At 42.6% G+C, this 14,928-nt stretch overlaps 1 protein-coding gene across 4 annotated transcripts in view; it reads left to right on the forward strand.

The window, feature by feature from the left end:
* LOC146058169 (EF-hand calcium-binding domain-containing protein 6-like) overlaps positions 1 to 14,928 on the forward strand; it is a 118,685-nt gene that overhangs the window by 85,868 nt on the left and 17,889 nt on the right. For all 4 annotated transcript variants that reach the window (XM_083170256.1, XM_083170264.1, XM_083170241.1 and 1 more), the window contains exons 14-17: positions 4,154 to 4,247; positions 5,441 to 5,565; positions 9,157 to 9,400; positions 13,399 to 13,571. In XM_083170256.1, coding sequence (XP_083026382.1) covers positions 4,154 to 4,247; positions 5,441 to 5,565; positions 9,157 to 9,400; positions 13,399 to 13,571 — 636 coding nt within the window. The remainder of the gene's footprint in view (positions 1 to 4,153; positions 4,248 to 5,440; positions 5,566 to 9,156; positions 9,401 to 13,398; positions 13,572 to 14,928) is intronic.

A 14,928-nucleotide genomic window follows, 5' to 3' on the forward strand; every position in this document is an offset into this window, starting at 1 on the left:
GATCGAGGAGGCTTTCTCTGTGAACCCCTGGTTCAATTGCGGTATCCCGGATACCTGTTTCGTAATCTCAAGTCCCGGACTTGAATTACCTTTACGTGGACCCCAGGTCCTTTTTTATGACGTGGACCCCTGGTCCTTGTATCCCTGATACATTTATGGCGTCATAAATTTCCTTACATACAATTACGTAATATTAAGTCCCGGACTTAAATATTACCTTGTCACGTGTTCCCGGAACACGGAGTGAGTTCAGATTCTCAAATTCAGCAGGTGGCCGCAATCCCGTGGAGGGGACGGCCGGCTGAATCCCAGACGAAGCCCTCAAATTGTAAGGATAAATGTGTAGCCCCTCGACCTGGTGGCCCCTTAGGTACCCGTGAGAATGTATTCTTCACACTACACACCAAACACACGGTGGCGAGTCAAGAAACATTCTGGTTTATTAAGAGTTTAACAGTAGGTTAAAAGACATGATACATGGGTGTGGACAAATGTATGGTACTTTGTTATTGGCTGTTTAACAGTTGCTGGGCAGATTAAACAGGAGACATACAAGATATTATACACAAGAGAATGGGTGAGAGAGGGGGGTTTCCATTATAAGGGAGTTTATGCAGGTGCACGCTGCATACGAAACCACAAAAGGGGGAGTAGTAGAAACTTAGATAAGACACGCTCAGGCTTACAGTATGACCTTGTAGCGTAACCATAGTGAGGGCAGTTTTACGTGCAAATTCTTATATGCTGCATGGATTCCAAATTTTAACCCTTCAGTAACCCCATGTGTTTGAATGAGATTGATATGAAATCCCGTCGGTCGGAATCCCGGCGTTCAAAATCCCGACGCCGGAATCCCGACCACCAAAATCACGACAAGGGGGCGACGTGGATCGCCCCCCCTTGTGGGCTCGCTGCGATCGCCACGCAGCGGGCACACAAATTTATTCTCCCTCACGGAGGGAGAAAGTGTCTCGATTTCGGTGGTCGGGATTTTGAACGCCGGGATTCGAACTGCATCCCGTTTCAATTACCTTATTTGCTGTTGTATACTCTTCCCACTGTGTTCTGCACTGCATTATGGTAGTTTTAAAAACTGAAAATCAAAATCTGAACTTGAAAATCACTGTCACAGGGTTGCACTGAACGCCAGATTATAGACACAGCTCTCCTTGGTGGACAGACTGACCTCTTTACCTAGCACAACGCAGGTTTTGAAGGAGAAAATTTAGTACACTTGTACCCTCAGAAGCAATATATTGAAAAGAAAACAATATTACGTATATCTCATAAACAATTACTTCAGACCCAAATCCCAAAAAGTTATTTTATTTTTATTTCAGGTAAAACAGTGGTTGGCAAACCTTGTCCTCAAGGCACCCTAAAGGTGCCCATCCACTGCTGTGATGTCTCACAGCAGTGTACGGACACCCGACAGCCTGCGAGGCGCCGAGACCTTCCCGGTGGCAGGGACGCATGTGATCCATTGTGATGGATTGCATGCGTCCCTGCTTCCCACCCACCTCGCCGCCAGGAGGGAGGTCCCAGAACAGATGGTTGGACCGCGCATCAGACCCGACTGCATGTCAGGGAAAAGTCACTTTTATATGCAAGCACCTTTCACATGGTCGGCAACCATCGAAAGATGTGGGAGGTTCCCCCTGCCCTGTAAGATCCATTCGCACACCCTTGCGAGCGAGTTGCCATTGCGAATGGTTCACCCCAGCCAACTATTGGCAAGGCGAGGTTTGGCGGAATCAACCAGAATAACTCCATTGTGTGAGCCGTGAGCCCTTACCACATATTACCAATACAGGAAAAATACACATAAAAGTCACACTGGATGATATAATCTTTTATGTAGGTGCAATATTTATTAACTGAATCATACTTTTTGTTTTAACTCCATGTAATTCCATAAAACATATTTATTGTACATAGCAACCAGTCTCTTAGGACAGGGCTGCACTTATGGCCCATTCAACAGTAGTCGTCCATCACAGCTTGGTGTTGGTAGAGCCAGATTTAGACGTTATTGGGCCCTAGGCATGGTACCGGTTTGGGACCCCTTCCCCCTATTTTTTTTATTTTTATATACTATAGGATTTATTTTTTGTGGCAGGTGCGGAGTGGACAGGACTACCTTTATATTATAAATAATAATAATAATAATAATAATAATAATAATAATAATAATAATAATAATAATAATAAAAAAACACATCGATCTCAATAGGAAAAAAATAAATCACAATGTTTCCCGGCTAGGAAAAAAAAACATGTTGGCCCCCCACTGGTACGCATGGGTCACCACAGAAATAAATTAAGCACATTGAGCCACCAACAGGAAAACAAAGACCACTTTGGACCCTAACAGGAACAGGAACTAATAGCACTGTCACTGTATATTATGCCATCTGCTGTTATGACCTACATATAATACTAGTAAGGCTCCGATCACATTACACTGCTGCTGTGCTCTGGCGGGGGCTGGCAGCAGACACTCCAGTGCACAGCAGACAGTGCGACTTTGGGAGTGCTGGACGGGTCCGTGTGGTGGCAAGAGTCACAGTAACTGTGCTTAGTGTTAGTGATAATGGGGCAGATGTATTAAGCCTGGAGAAGAGATAAAGTGGAGATAAAGTGGAAGGAGATAACGCAGCAGCCAATCAACTCCCAACTGTCATATTTCAAACACAGCTGATTGGCTGGTGCGTTATCTCCTTCCACTTTATCTCCAGTTTATCTCTTCTCCAGGCTTAATACATCTGCCCCTATGATACTGGTTTGTTTAGTTACTGAGACCCTTTAAGACATTTACATAGAAGCCAGTATTTGTGATGGACAATAGTCTATGGGCCCTATGAGACCCACGAGGCCCCAGACGGTGCCTAGGTTGCTTTGTGGGAAATCCGGACCTGGGTCTTCATTCCATCTTCCCTAGCAGTCACACTGGTATTACATGATTAGAAGTGTTTAGCCTGTGACCACATAGTTTCAATATATCAACATTTATGTACACATAATCCCCTTGACAGTGTGGTTATAAAGAGTATAAATTGGTATCTCTTGGCTTTGTCAGAGAATGACATTAATAATATTGTCTGTTGTTTACTATATAAATATTCGGGCCATACAATTAGAAACGTTGATGAGAACAGCAGTCGTATGTATGGTAAATGACTGTGGGTGAACGTCACTTGACCTTGGTTATTTAGCAGAAATCATTAATTAGATATTTTAACCTTTTCTCATGAAAAATTGTATGGCCAATAACGAACCAGGTTTCAGTGGATACTTTTCTATATGTTAAACCACATAGGGATTATTCCTGTATTGACTTAAGCATTCACTTGCTAATTTGCTGGACACTGAGCAGCTAATACCATAATGGCCTCTCCGCCCAACAGTCTTGACTAAGACCTCGGTTCCTGCGTATTTTTTTTTTACAACTCCCTTTTTTTCCCCATTTACACATGCTTCATAAATACCAATGTTTTGATCGCCTTAAGGAAAAGAATGAGTTAAATGGACCAACATTTTCGCCCTGGCTGTAAAACGGAATCTTTTCAGAACCCACTCACCACCTGCAGGATATTTGCACATACATAAATAAATTAACAATGAATAAATAATTTTAATCCTGCCACCTTAAAGATTTGATCCCTTGGCAGCGCATGTGTGTTTGTCGATTCCCTTAATTCTTTTTTATACAGTCCACAGATACTTGGTGTCTGTCAGGCAAATTTGGGGTATTGTTTTCGCTTGATTAGTTCTGTATGACCCAAGGTCACCCACAAAATCCACAGTCCTCTTCGGAAGGGATGCAAAGTGCCTGCCATTTCTCCGGACAAAAGCCTGGGAGGTTTGCTGCCTTTGGCCTTCTCAATGCGTCCGTTTTGCTCACTGAAGCGGAGATAAAACTCATTAGGTTACACTGTTATTTCTTCTCCAGGGCTGTACAGTACTTGTGCTATTGGCTGTTGAGGGACAATGACAGCACTGTACAGGAACTGTTGCAGTGCTGATATTTCAGACAGGATGACAAGTGTTAGTGCGACCTGCAGCCTTGTATATAGTATCTATCCATTATTACACTAATGTTGACACAGTATGCACTGAACATAATTCTAGTAAAACATTTATCTGCTTACAGACGAGGAGTGCCAAGTCTCTTTGATGAAAGGTCTATAGGAAGCTCGGCATTTGAGGATGATAGAGAACTTGGACCTGGGAGAACACCAGAAAAGGTTTGTTGTAGCATGATGTACAATGTTTGTCCCGTAGCCCCACATTTATGACATATACAGACAGCATCAGGTGACACACTGTTAATATAGCACCCATGTGACCATCAAATGTCTCTGCCGTTCTAGATTTTCGTAGGCAAATTGAACCGTTTTTATTTTTTCAACATTCAATTTATAGCAGATAACTTTTAGATGTCAGATATTCTGCAGCATATAGACGACTTACTTTGACATGTGCGAATCACGTTGGATTTGCACCCATGTGCAAAGATTATTCTCCTATTGCAGTAAAGTGCTCGTCTGGTTTCCAGGGAAAGCAAAAATAACAGCCAATGTCACTGGCACACATACGCAGTAGTGGAATAAGGCTCTGGAACATGGGGGGAACCATGTTTACAGACAGCTGCGCATGAGCAGTAGACTTTGGCACAATGCCAGCGCCTAGATCCCTATGAAGAGAAGGGGGGCCACCGGAGTCAGCACACAGGCCCCCTCCTCTGTTAAAACATCCATGCTTAGCTCCCCTGTAACGGGGGCTCTATCTGGCATAATAGGGGCTCTACCTGGTGTAATGTGTAACAGGGGCTCTACCTGATGTACCCTATTATAAAGGAGGCTCTACCTCAGGGCTGGCCAAAACAGTCCTCGAGATCTACCAACGGTCCACGCTTTCCAGACCACCTTGCTGGTGCACAGCTGTAGTCATTACTAACTGTTACATTTTCAAACCTGCTGCATTCATTCCTACTATAGATCCACAGGCTGCCTGACAAACTTGAACTGTTGGTAGATATTAAGGACAGGTTTGGCCACCCTTGCTCTACAAATATGTCCTCAAATAAACAGTGAAGGATAATGGATTGATGTGACATATTTATTCCCTAATGTAGGCTCATGTCCTAAATACACTCCTGCAATCAGAGTGAGCAATAGCACACTTCATATCTAGTTTTGTGACCAATCTCTGATATCTGCTACAGCACCCTCTTAGTACAAGGCCTTAATAATATACAACAATCCTCCTTAAATACTCAGATCTATGATGAACCATGTTCTTTTGCAGAAAGTGAAACTACATATAATAGATGTACTATTTGTATGTAGTAAATAATGACTTCTGATGCATGTAATACAATCTGCTTATGTAATCACCATCCATTTATACTAGTTGATATTCTGTTGGTTTCTTCAAGCTGTTCAAGATTATAAAGAGTCTAATTCATAAAAACTACTCAGTAGTGGAGAAGGAATTTGAAGATTTGGATGAAATGAATTCAAGACGCCTCACTCAGGAGATGATGTATTTCCTCTTAAAGCGGTATGTGCAGAGATATATGTATACTATTACTAATAGTTACCTATACAGTGGTACAGTATATATGCTTTACTGGGTGGGCTCAGGGTCCGACTGGCCCACAGGGGTACATGGTAAACCCTCTGTAGGAACACATGCCAGAGGGCCTACCTCCTCCTCTATAGATAAGGTTCCAGACTGTGCAGTTATACAATATACATATGCTATATTCATACTTAACTACCCTCCCGAAATGGGCAGGAGGGTCCAAAAAATTGGGTCCCACTCCTGGCCCCACGGTAAGGTGGGCAAGCCTCCCACATTTAGTGGGGCTCCTGCAGCAGCCCCCGCACCCTCTGCCGGGCAAATACCGGCATTTGCCGCACTTTTGGGAGGGCTAAAATAATCGCATTATTTAGTACCACACCCTCCCTGAAGAGCTGTGAATCATGACATTTACAGGTATGGGGGCAGGACTTAACAATGGCAAACCCCGCCCCTGCCTCCCAGAAAAGCTGCTTCTCCCGGAGAGGAGACACTTAATGTAGGCGAGTATGGCTACATTATATTGCAGAAGACTATGAGGCATTGCTGTTATTATCCTGGTAACTTATCATGCGTGGAATATCAGTACTTACACTCTAATGGTTAGCCAAGCTTCTATAGGGACTGGTCACACAAATAAGCATGGACCCTTATCACAGCATTCCCCCCGGTGGGACCTTCATGCTTTAGTCCGATACTGGGTGGACTACTGTTCATTCAGGTACAGTAATTAGAATCTTCTCTCAGCACAGTTAAGGGATAGATTTATTACCATTGTTTTACTACTTAAAATTTTCTCAAAACTTCCACTAATACCCCGTTCTCACTGCAGACAAATTCCCGGGTCTAGCATGTCAATCCGGAAAGTTACCATTTCACACGGGTTTTTTTTGCAGTGTGAACAATTTGCATAAAACCCTTCTTTTTACCCTTGTTTGAGATCCGGGTATACAGACATGGGTTGGCCCGTTCTCACTGCATACAAACCCGTGTTAAAAGGCAAATTACCGGGTAGAACTTCTTCACCCGGGAATTTGCCTAGCAGTGAGAACGGGGGTCCGTTGCTGCAGTCAAAAGCTGCAGGTAAAAGCCGTGTAGTTCTCACTGGCAGTGAGAACACGCTATTACTGTAACATTACAGTCATATGCTTCTCTTTTATGGAAACCCACTTACATCTTACCTGGCATGCGGTCAGCCTCTACAGGGAAATAACGTGTTTCTTGTCATTGGTAAATATGTGCACATTTATAAGAAAAGACCATTGTAATTGTAGTGCCCCTTAGTCAGTGTACTTACACACTATCAGTGGGCGAGGAATGCATTCCCACACAATCATAGGTGCCTTCTGCTGGTATCAAGTCCCTAGGTCAACTGGTCGATACATGAAATGGCCGACATACAGTAGTTTTTTGGAATTTCTTTCTTTTTTTTGGACTTTTTCAAACTTCACCATCCACTCGGTTTCCGATTGCCCAAAGAAAGACGTGCAAAGCGGTACACTAATTTGAAGTCCATATGATTAAATCTACACATTGACGCAAAATACTCATGGTGATCTTTTTATGTGTCGACCACTTACATGACGAACGTTTGCCTATGTCGACCTTGTGCATGTGACCTTCTGGTGTTGACCTAGACACTGTTGACCCTTTATACCATAACCCTGCTGCCTTGAGATCCTATTAACACCACTGTACGGTACACAAAGTTTTGGAGTGCGGCATACACTCACTTAGAGACCAAGAGGCTGATATAACGTTTAATGTATACCCGGTTGTGAAGGACAATTGGATCAATTCACAATAAGCACACAAACTGGACGAGGTACTTTGATCTATACCTATCCTATATAAGGTAGCATTACGTGTTTTTTTTACGTTTTGCAATAAAAAAACACTAACGAGAGGTATACTTACATGTTACAAAGTACTTAAAAAGTGCTTTGTCCAAAATAATGTGTTCTAGAACTTAAGCAGGCCTGTCAGTTGGTGGTCTACTATCTGGGGGTTGGTCATGGGTTTGTGGTGGGTTTTTGGCCAGTTTGAAAATCTGCAGTTTGAATAATTGTTTATGTGAAATAATAGTTAGAATTTGATGGCAGATAAGAACCACTTGGCCCATCTAGTCTGCCCCTTTTTTGAAACATGTTACCTCAAACCATATTTGATCCTTATTTTTTTGTAAGTTGACATCGATGTTCTTTAGTGTTTTAAATAATCGTGGTCAGTTTTCCTTCGGTTTTGCCTTAGTAAAAGGGTCAGTTTGCATAACCTATAGAAACTCACCTCAAAATCAATGGTTAGTCAAGTTACCTCTTAAAGGTGGATGCAAGCTCATTTGCAGCACATTAAAATTCTCCATTTTCATAATTGCACATAATAAGTGTTGAACATATTATATAAATATATTTGTGGTCCTTGTGCTTGGGGTGTTCACATTTAAGTACACTAGCACAATAAGGTGCAAGGGAACCATTCCCCTTACAGAGGGAGACAAATTTGACTTGGGTTCAACTGTAAAATGTGTTTTTAGGATGCATATCTTTGCAAATCCCCTCGCCCATTGTAATCTTTTGTATTGATAATGATGAGGCCACATCATTATAGAGATACTACATGCCTCCCATCAGAGGTGGTAGAGGCTAAGACAGTAGAACAATTTAAACATGCTTGGGATAGGCATATGAATATCCTTACAAAGAAATAGGGATTAAAAAGGGTTGAGATTAATTGAAGGGTAAAAAAGGGACAGACTAGATGGGCCAAATGGTTCTTATCTACCGTCAAATTCTATGTTTCTATGACCCTCTCCAGGAGGGACACAATGCTCTGCTCCCTAGAATTTCTTCTTAATGGAAGATTACCTCCATCTGTGTTGAACAGGTTAATTGATAAGAAAGGTGCTTCACCACAGGTGATGCCAATCATACATTGGGCCAGATGTACTAAACCTTGAAAAATTATAAAATGGAGAGTGATAAACCATCAACCAAACAGCTCCTACCTGTCATGTCCCAGACTGTGTTTGAAAAATGTCAGGCAGGAGCTGATTGGCTGGTGGTTTATCAATCTCCATTTTATAATTTTTCACTTTTCAAGGCTTAGTACATGTCGCCCATTATGAGGAAAGTGCAGGAGCAGAGCAATGTGTCCCTCCTGGAGAGGGTTGTGTTGGGAGGTATGATACTAGACATACTATATCAGTGATTCTCAAAGTTGTTCCTCAGGACCCCAAACAGATCAACTTTTCCATGTCACTTATTTATTTACAGTTTCTTATATATATTCCATTGCGCTTTACAATTGGAAACAACAGTGAATAAACAAACTGGGTAGAAACTGGTGACCTATAGGTAGGAGGGCCCCGCTCGCAAGCTTACGGTGCATAGGTGTAGTCAGTACTCACTGTCATTTTAAATGATCCACAGGTGGGGCTAATTGTTTCACTTGTATTTTGAAAGGAAACATGAACTGTTTGGGGTCCTGAAAATACACTCCTAGATTTTGTGTTTATATAATAAATGTCACTGCAAAAATGGTATTATTTACATATTTTATTTTATTATGAAGCTTTGATATCCAGCCTGGAGTAACTCGAGGAGAGATCCGCAGACTTTGGAACACTTTCATTACAAACCAGGACAAAACTTTGGACTACTTGGAGTTTGTCAGGCACTTTGGTTACTCTCTCAAATCTGCATGTTATCCCAATGCAAAGATCAGTCCACCAAAGAAAGGAGATGGGGACTTTAAGATTCGTTCCAAAAAGTTGAATTGTGACTCTGACATACTGATAGATAATGTCCGTGCAAAGGTAATGACACTTCACTATACAGTAAGTGCTACATTATGTGCATGTGCGAGCGCCGGGGGCTGCAGTGCTATAGTTACACCCCACCGCCCCGCCGCAATCCCCCGCAGTCTTTACCTGTCAGTGTCTTCAGTACGCGCTGGTCCAGGCTCCCTTCTTCTGCTATGAGGCCCACCACAAAATGTCCGCCTCCATTTAGCAGACAGTTCTCTGAAACTGTCTGCTGTATGGGGTGGACATTTTGTGGTGGTCCTCATAGCAGAAGAAGGGAGCCGGGACCAGCGCGTACTGAACGTAGGTAAGACTGCGGGGGATGGGGGTTTTTTCTCTCCCCTTCACACCAGAAAATGCAGGGACTAGGCTGGTGTAAAAGAGGCCAGCCCGGGAATGTCGCTGCATGATCCTGGGACCATATTCCTGAGTAAGTCCCTGCATTTTCTGGTGTGAAAGGGGTATTATTTCAAATAGCCGGGACCTGCAATGCTCTGAATACAGCCGGAGAGCCCCCTGCTCTCTGCCCGGCTGTCAATGGCTGCCCGGCGCCGGCTGTCCCCCAGTAATCGCGAGCATGTTTTCCCCCTGAGCATGTAATCCCACATGGCAACGAGCATGAAACCCCTGGCAATGAGTATGGGACCCCTGGCAATGAGCATGCAGGTAAGCAGCACTTAAGTAGCATAATTTTTAATTGGTATTATGGTGTTTGGCATAATACATAAACAAAATTATGGTGTGCGGTTTAACATGTAATGGGCATTATGGTGTAAATTTTGAATGCTCGCCTTTGGTGCGCAATGTCCCTGTTTGTGAAGCATATTATGAATTTTGGCTCAATCCGTTTGGTATAGTGTGTATTTTGGCTCAATCCACGTGGTAAAATATGAATTTTGACTCAAGTATTTTTTTAATTTGTGTCCCAAAAAAACACTTACCTGTATAACGAATCCTTGGAAATGGTTATGTAAAAATAATTTTTTCTTTTTTTGGTGAGTGCCCTTAATTGGACCCAAGTGGCCCTATGGACTAATATATATAATTAGTTGAAAGTATTTATACAAATAGAGACACACCCATGAGCAGACCAACCAACCAGAACACTGGTCACACACCCCCCCCCCCCCCCCCCCCACATTATTAGGTGCTGGCCACAACCCCTATTATTGCGCATAATAGGCCCTTGATAATTTTCAGCTCCAGGCCCATTTAGACGTTAAGCTGGCACTGGGCATTGTAAAGTTACAATCTCAATTAGAGGTACTTTAATGTGGTATAATCTCAACTGGGCGTATTAGAATTCAGCATACTGTGAACACTGTAATGTGGTATAATTTCAATTGGGGGTTACTGTAATGTAATATAATATGAAGTGGATGTACTATAATGTGGCATAAATTCAACTTGGGAACTGTAATGTTTTATAATCTCAACTGGAGGTACTGTAATGTGGCATAATATGAAGTGGAGGTCCTGTAATGTGGCATAATATGAAGTGGAGGTCCTGTAATATGGCATAATATGACATGGGGCAGTACAATGTGGCATATAGGGTACTGGAGCCATCGTGTGCCATAATGTGAACTGGGGACACTATTTGGTATAATATGAACATCACTATGTTGTTTAAAATGCACTATGAATTACTGTACTATAGAGCATAGGTGTGAGTAGCACATTTTATTAGGGGGTGCACCATCAAAGGGGCGTGTCTAGCACCACCTATTGGGTGTGTCTAACATCGCCAATCAGGTGTTTCCACCATCATTGGCACTAGCTACTATATAAAACGTCTCTCCACCACACCATAATCTCCTGCCTATTTCAATTCTAAATACTCTGTGTAACAGTACATGCAAATAAAGTCACAAACATATATGGATGACGCAGGTATGTAGTGATATGACAATGGTCTAGTACAATTAATAATGCAAAACATAATTGACTTTTAATTGAATACAGTTATAAAAAAGTATTTGGTAAAAGGGTATTGCTGGTATTGCTAGCGGCAGGGAGGTGTTCATAAGGGTGGGCACAGCATTTGGGGGTGCCTGTGCACCCCTAATACTCAATGTGCGCACACCTATGCTATACAGTAGCATAAACAACCACTACAGAAATAGGTGTCCTACAAAATGGTGTCCAACAAAAAGTTGCTGTGTGGCCCACAAAGTTCTGTCTATTCTCCTGCTTTTACGTATTGGTATAAGATGAACCAAATAATAAGCAGAAATGTAACACTGTCTATAGTAAGCAAAATATAGATTACAGTACAGTGACCAGGGAAGCTCCAGTAGAGGACGGTACAGCAGACCATGAGGTGAAAAGCAAGACAAGAGTCAGGCGGGATACGGTCAATAGGTCTACAGCATGATGGTCGACAAGCATTAGGTCGACATGCGTTTAGGTTGACATGCATTAAGGTCAACATGGGTTAGGGCGACAGGGTCATTAGGTCAAAACAAGCATTAGGTCGACATGGGTTTGGTCGACAGTCAAAAGGTCGACCTGGGGTTTTTCACATTTTTCTTGAGCTGACATGTGCTGACAGGCGGTATATCATGCCCTACCATCCACTAGGGCTTGTGGGAGAATAAAATTGTGTGCCGAGTGTAACGCAGTGCTACGTTACAGTGTCCATGTCGACTATGTAGAAATTCGGGACAAAATATTTTTTAAAACCCCATGTCGACCTTTTGGCTGTCGACCCCATGTCAACCTAATGCTTGTGTCGACCCAATGACCCTGTCGACCAAACCCATGTCGACCTAATGGTGTTGACCTAATGCTTGTCGACCATCCTGCTGTCTGCCTAATGATCCATACCCAGACAGACAAAGATAGAAGAGAAGAATGTAGGAAGAAAGATCCTAATGCAGGCATGTCCAAACTATGGCCCTCCAGCTGTTGTGAAACTACTAGTCCCAGCATTCCTTGCCACAGATGTGCTATTAAGGAATACTAAAACTCTGGCAATGCATGCTGGGATGTGTAGTTTCACAACAGCTGGAGGGCCACAGTTTGGACATGTCTGTCCTAATGGTTGGATACCAATTTAGAGGATGAAGAATCTCCTCCTAAATCAAATAGAGGAAGTGTTTTGTGAAGCGAGAATGAGGCCCCAAACATAATCAAAGGATTTGGAGGAATTCTGAAGAACATGGGTCATGTATTCCAAATGATACCAAATTTTAGATAAAATTGAAGATAATGAAGGAGCCAGAGAAACTTTGTGGGGTATTTAGTTGTTTTGGTGCTTTTGTTGCTGTTGGAGATTCAAAGAAAGGAGAAAGAAACACTTGCGATAGGAATTTGCAGAATATAGGGTATGAAACTCATAGCTTCTCATCAGAGATTTGAGATTCCAAATATGGAGGTAAGCACCATCAGAGGTGCAGCCTCGCCAAAATCTACTCCATGTGTCAGGTTTGTACATTCAGAAGAGATCATTAATATGAGAAATTGTAGTGGACTGCAAGGAGGAAGCTGCCATCCAGACAGAAAAGGAAAATGCAACTTGCTAAATTTTGAGAAAAATGCAAATGAATTGCTAATCGCGATCCTTTCACAAATAACGAATCATAGAAGAGCTCTTGCCATCTGTGCAATTGTGAGTCGGTCTGAGGTTTCCACTAATCTGTGACTGAGACAGGGGGGAAGTGGTCAGCGCTGATGTCACAGACCCTCCCCAAAAATACCTGGTCACACCTACATTTTTCCGCCACCCCTAGAAAACAGCATATTTTCGCCCCCAAATGGCGGCTTCCTGTCAGTCCTTGTTGCATGTTTTTCATGGAATCTGTATATAGCATTTTAACACAAATTTGGGAGTTGAAGCCCGCCCACAAATATCAGGCATTCTGTTTCCCATGTTGTCAGTCTATGCCTATTTTCAATCACATTTACATTTTCCTTTAGCCATCCATCTTGGTTCTCTATAATGCTTAAACTATAAAATATAAATAGTTCTGCTTATATATCGACCTGTATTATTTTGCATATCTTAGGTGGAATACTTGTGGGATGACCTGCGGCGAGAGTTTGAAGATCTTGACCCTTATCGTACAGGATTTGTCAGCAAGGAGGAATTTAAAGATCTATCAACAGAACTTTGTGTACAGCTGAATGACTATGAAAGAGAAATGTTAGCAAAGAAGTTTGAATGTAAAGGTGATGGGCGGTGAGTGACAGCAGCTACCGCTCACTTTGTCTAATGTTTGAACATAGTAATATGTTACATACTATAGAGGAGGCACAATACACTGTAGCGATAATATTGTGTTCCTTTGAATACTCCATTTAAATCATGGCACCCTAGAGTATCAATCATTTTTTCGTGGCACCCCTATGCCGAAAGTTTCCTTTTGAGAACTTTATAAAAAATATAAAATTTAAATAATTGTGTTTATATGGTCAGTTATTTGGTGAGGGACAGGATTTGCTTCTGTTTGTCCGCATATTTTATGATTAGAAGCCACAAGCACTGGTTTTGCCTTTTATATAACCATATTACATTGACCATAAATAATTACCATTTATCCTGGACCACCAACCCAGGGCACCCAGGATAATAAGTGCAGATGGAGCAGCTCTCGATGGAGCTGCTCCTGGTGATAGAATCTACAGTTGCCGCCCCGCACCAGCCGTCATCCTCCGACAGAAGGCGGCACACCTGCACGAGCGCCCCGTTCTGTCAGAGCCCTCCGCCCATCTCCCCGCTCCTGCCATTGATCCCCACTGTTTTGCTGACAGGGAAATGCGAAAGAGTGAGATGCTCAAATGTCACTGTCAGCCAGTCCGCCGTCAGGTTCTACATCTGTATATTGAATTATAGGGACTGTATTATAAACAACTGGAAGGAGCACCCACATTTGCAATGTGAATATGCATATTTTCAAGTGAATGTATTATAATCAGTGGTGGCTGCAGCTCACACCCAATTGTGCAAGGAGGGATCCAGTTAGTACATATGAACATACATGCAGGGATGTATGTAACATATGAGTTAGCTGCATGTCCTGGGAGTTGAGTAGAGATGCACGTTTGAACCCGTGATTCTGCATTGAGCTCCACTCTCCTTTAAAGCTGCCCTCAGTCTCCTGTGAAAACTAGCCAATGGAAGCCTGGGGGTGGGGCCGTGGGCATAGTAGGAGAGTTAAGGTGCCCATACACTAGTAAGATGTATCTTCAGATCTGGCTGGTTGGAACAAAAACATGGTTATGGATGAGTGACAATTTGTCAGTTTTCCAGCATTTCCAAGCAAATGGTCAACTGTCATTTGCTCTCATCCATAACCATCTTTTTGTTCCAACCAGTCAGATCTGAAGATAAATCTGTGTGTGTATGGCCACCTTTACAGTATGCTGAATGTTGAGTTCTGAGTGCTGCAGTCGCGCCTGTGGTAGACACAGATTTGCCGATCCCAGGGGACCTGCTGCACATACCTCCCAACAAGAGCCCAGCTGTCTGATCTTTAAATGTTGGGAGGTATGACTTGCGGCCATTACATATGTTACATCATGTAAGTTGATATGTG

The sequence above is a fragment of the Crinia signifera genome, chromosome 1 (genome assembly GCF_055691185.1).
Source record: "Crinia signifera chromosome 1, ASM5569118v1, whole genome shotgun sequence".
NCBI lineage: Eukaryota > Metazoa > Chordata > Amphibia > Anura > Myobatrachidae > Crinia > Crinia signifera.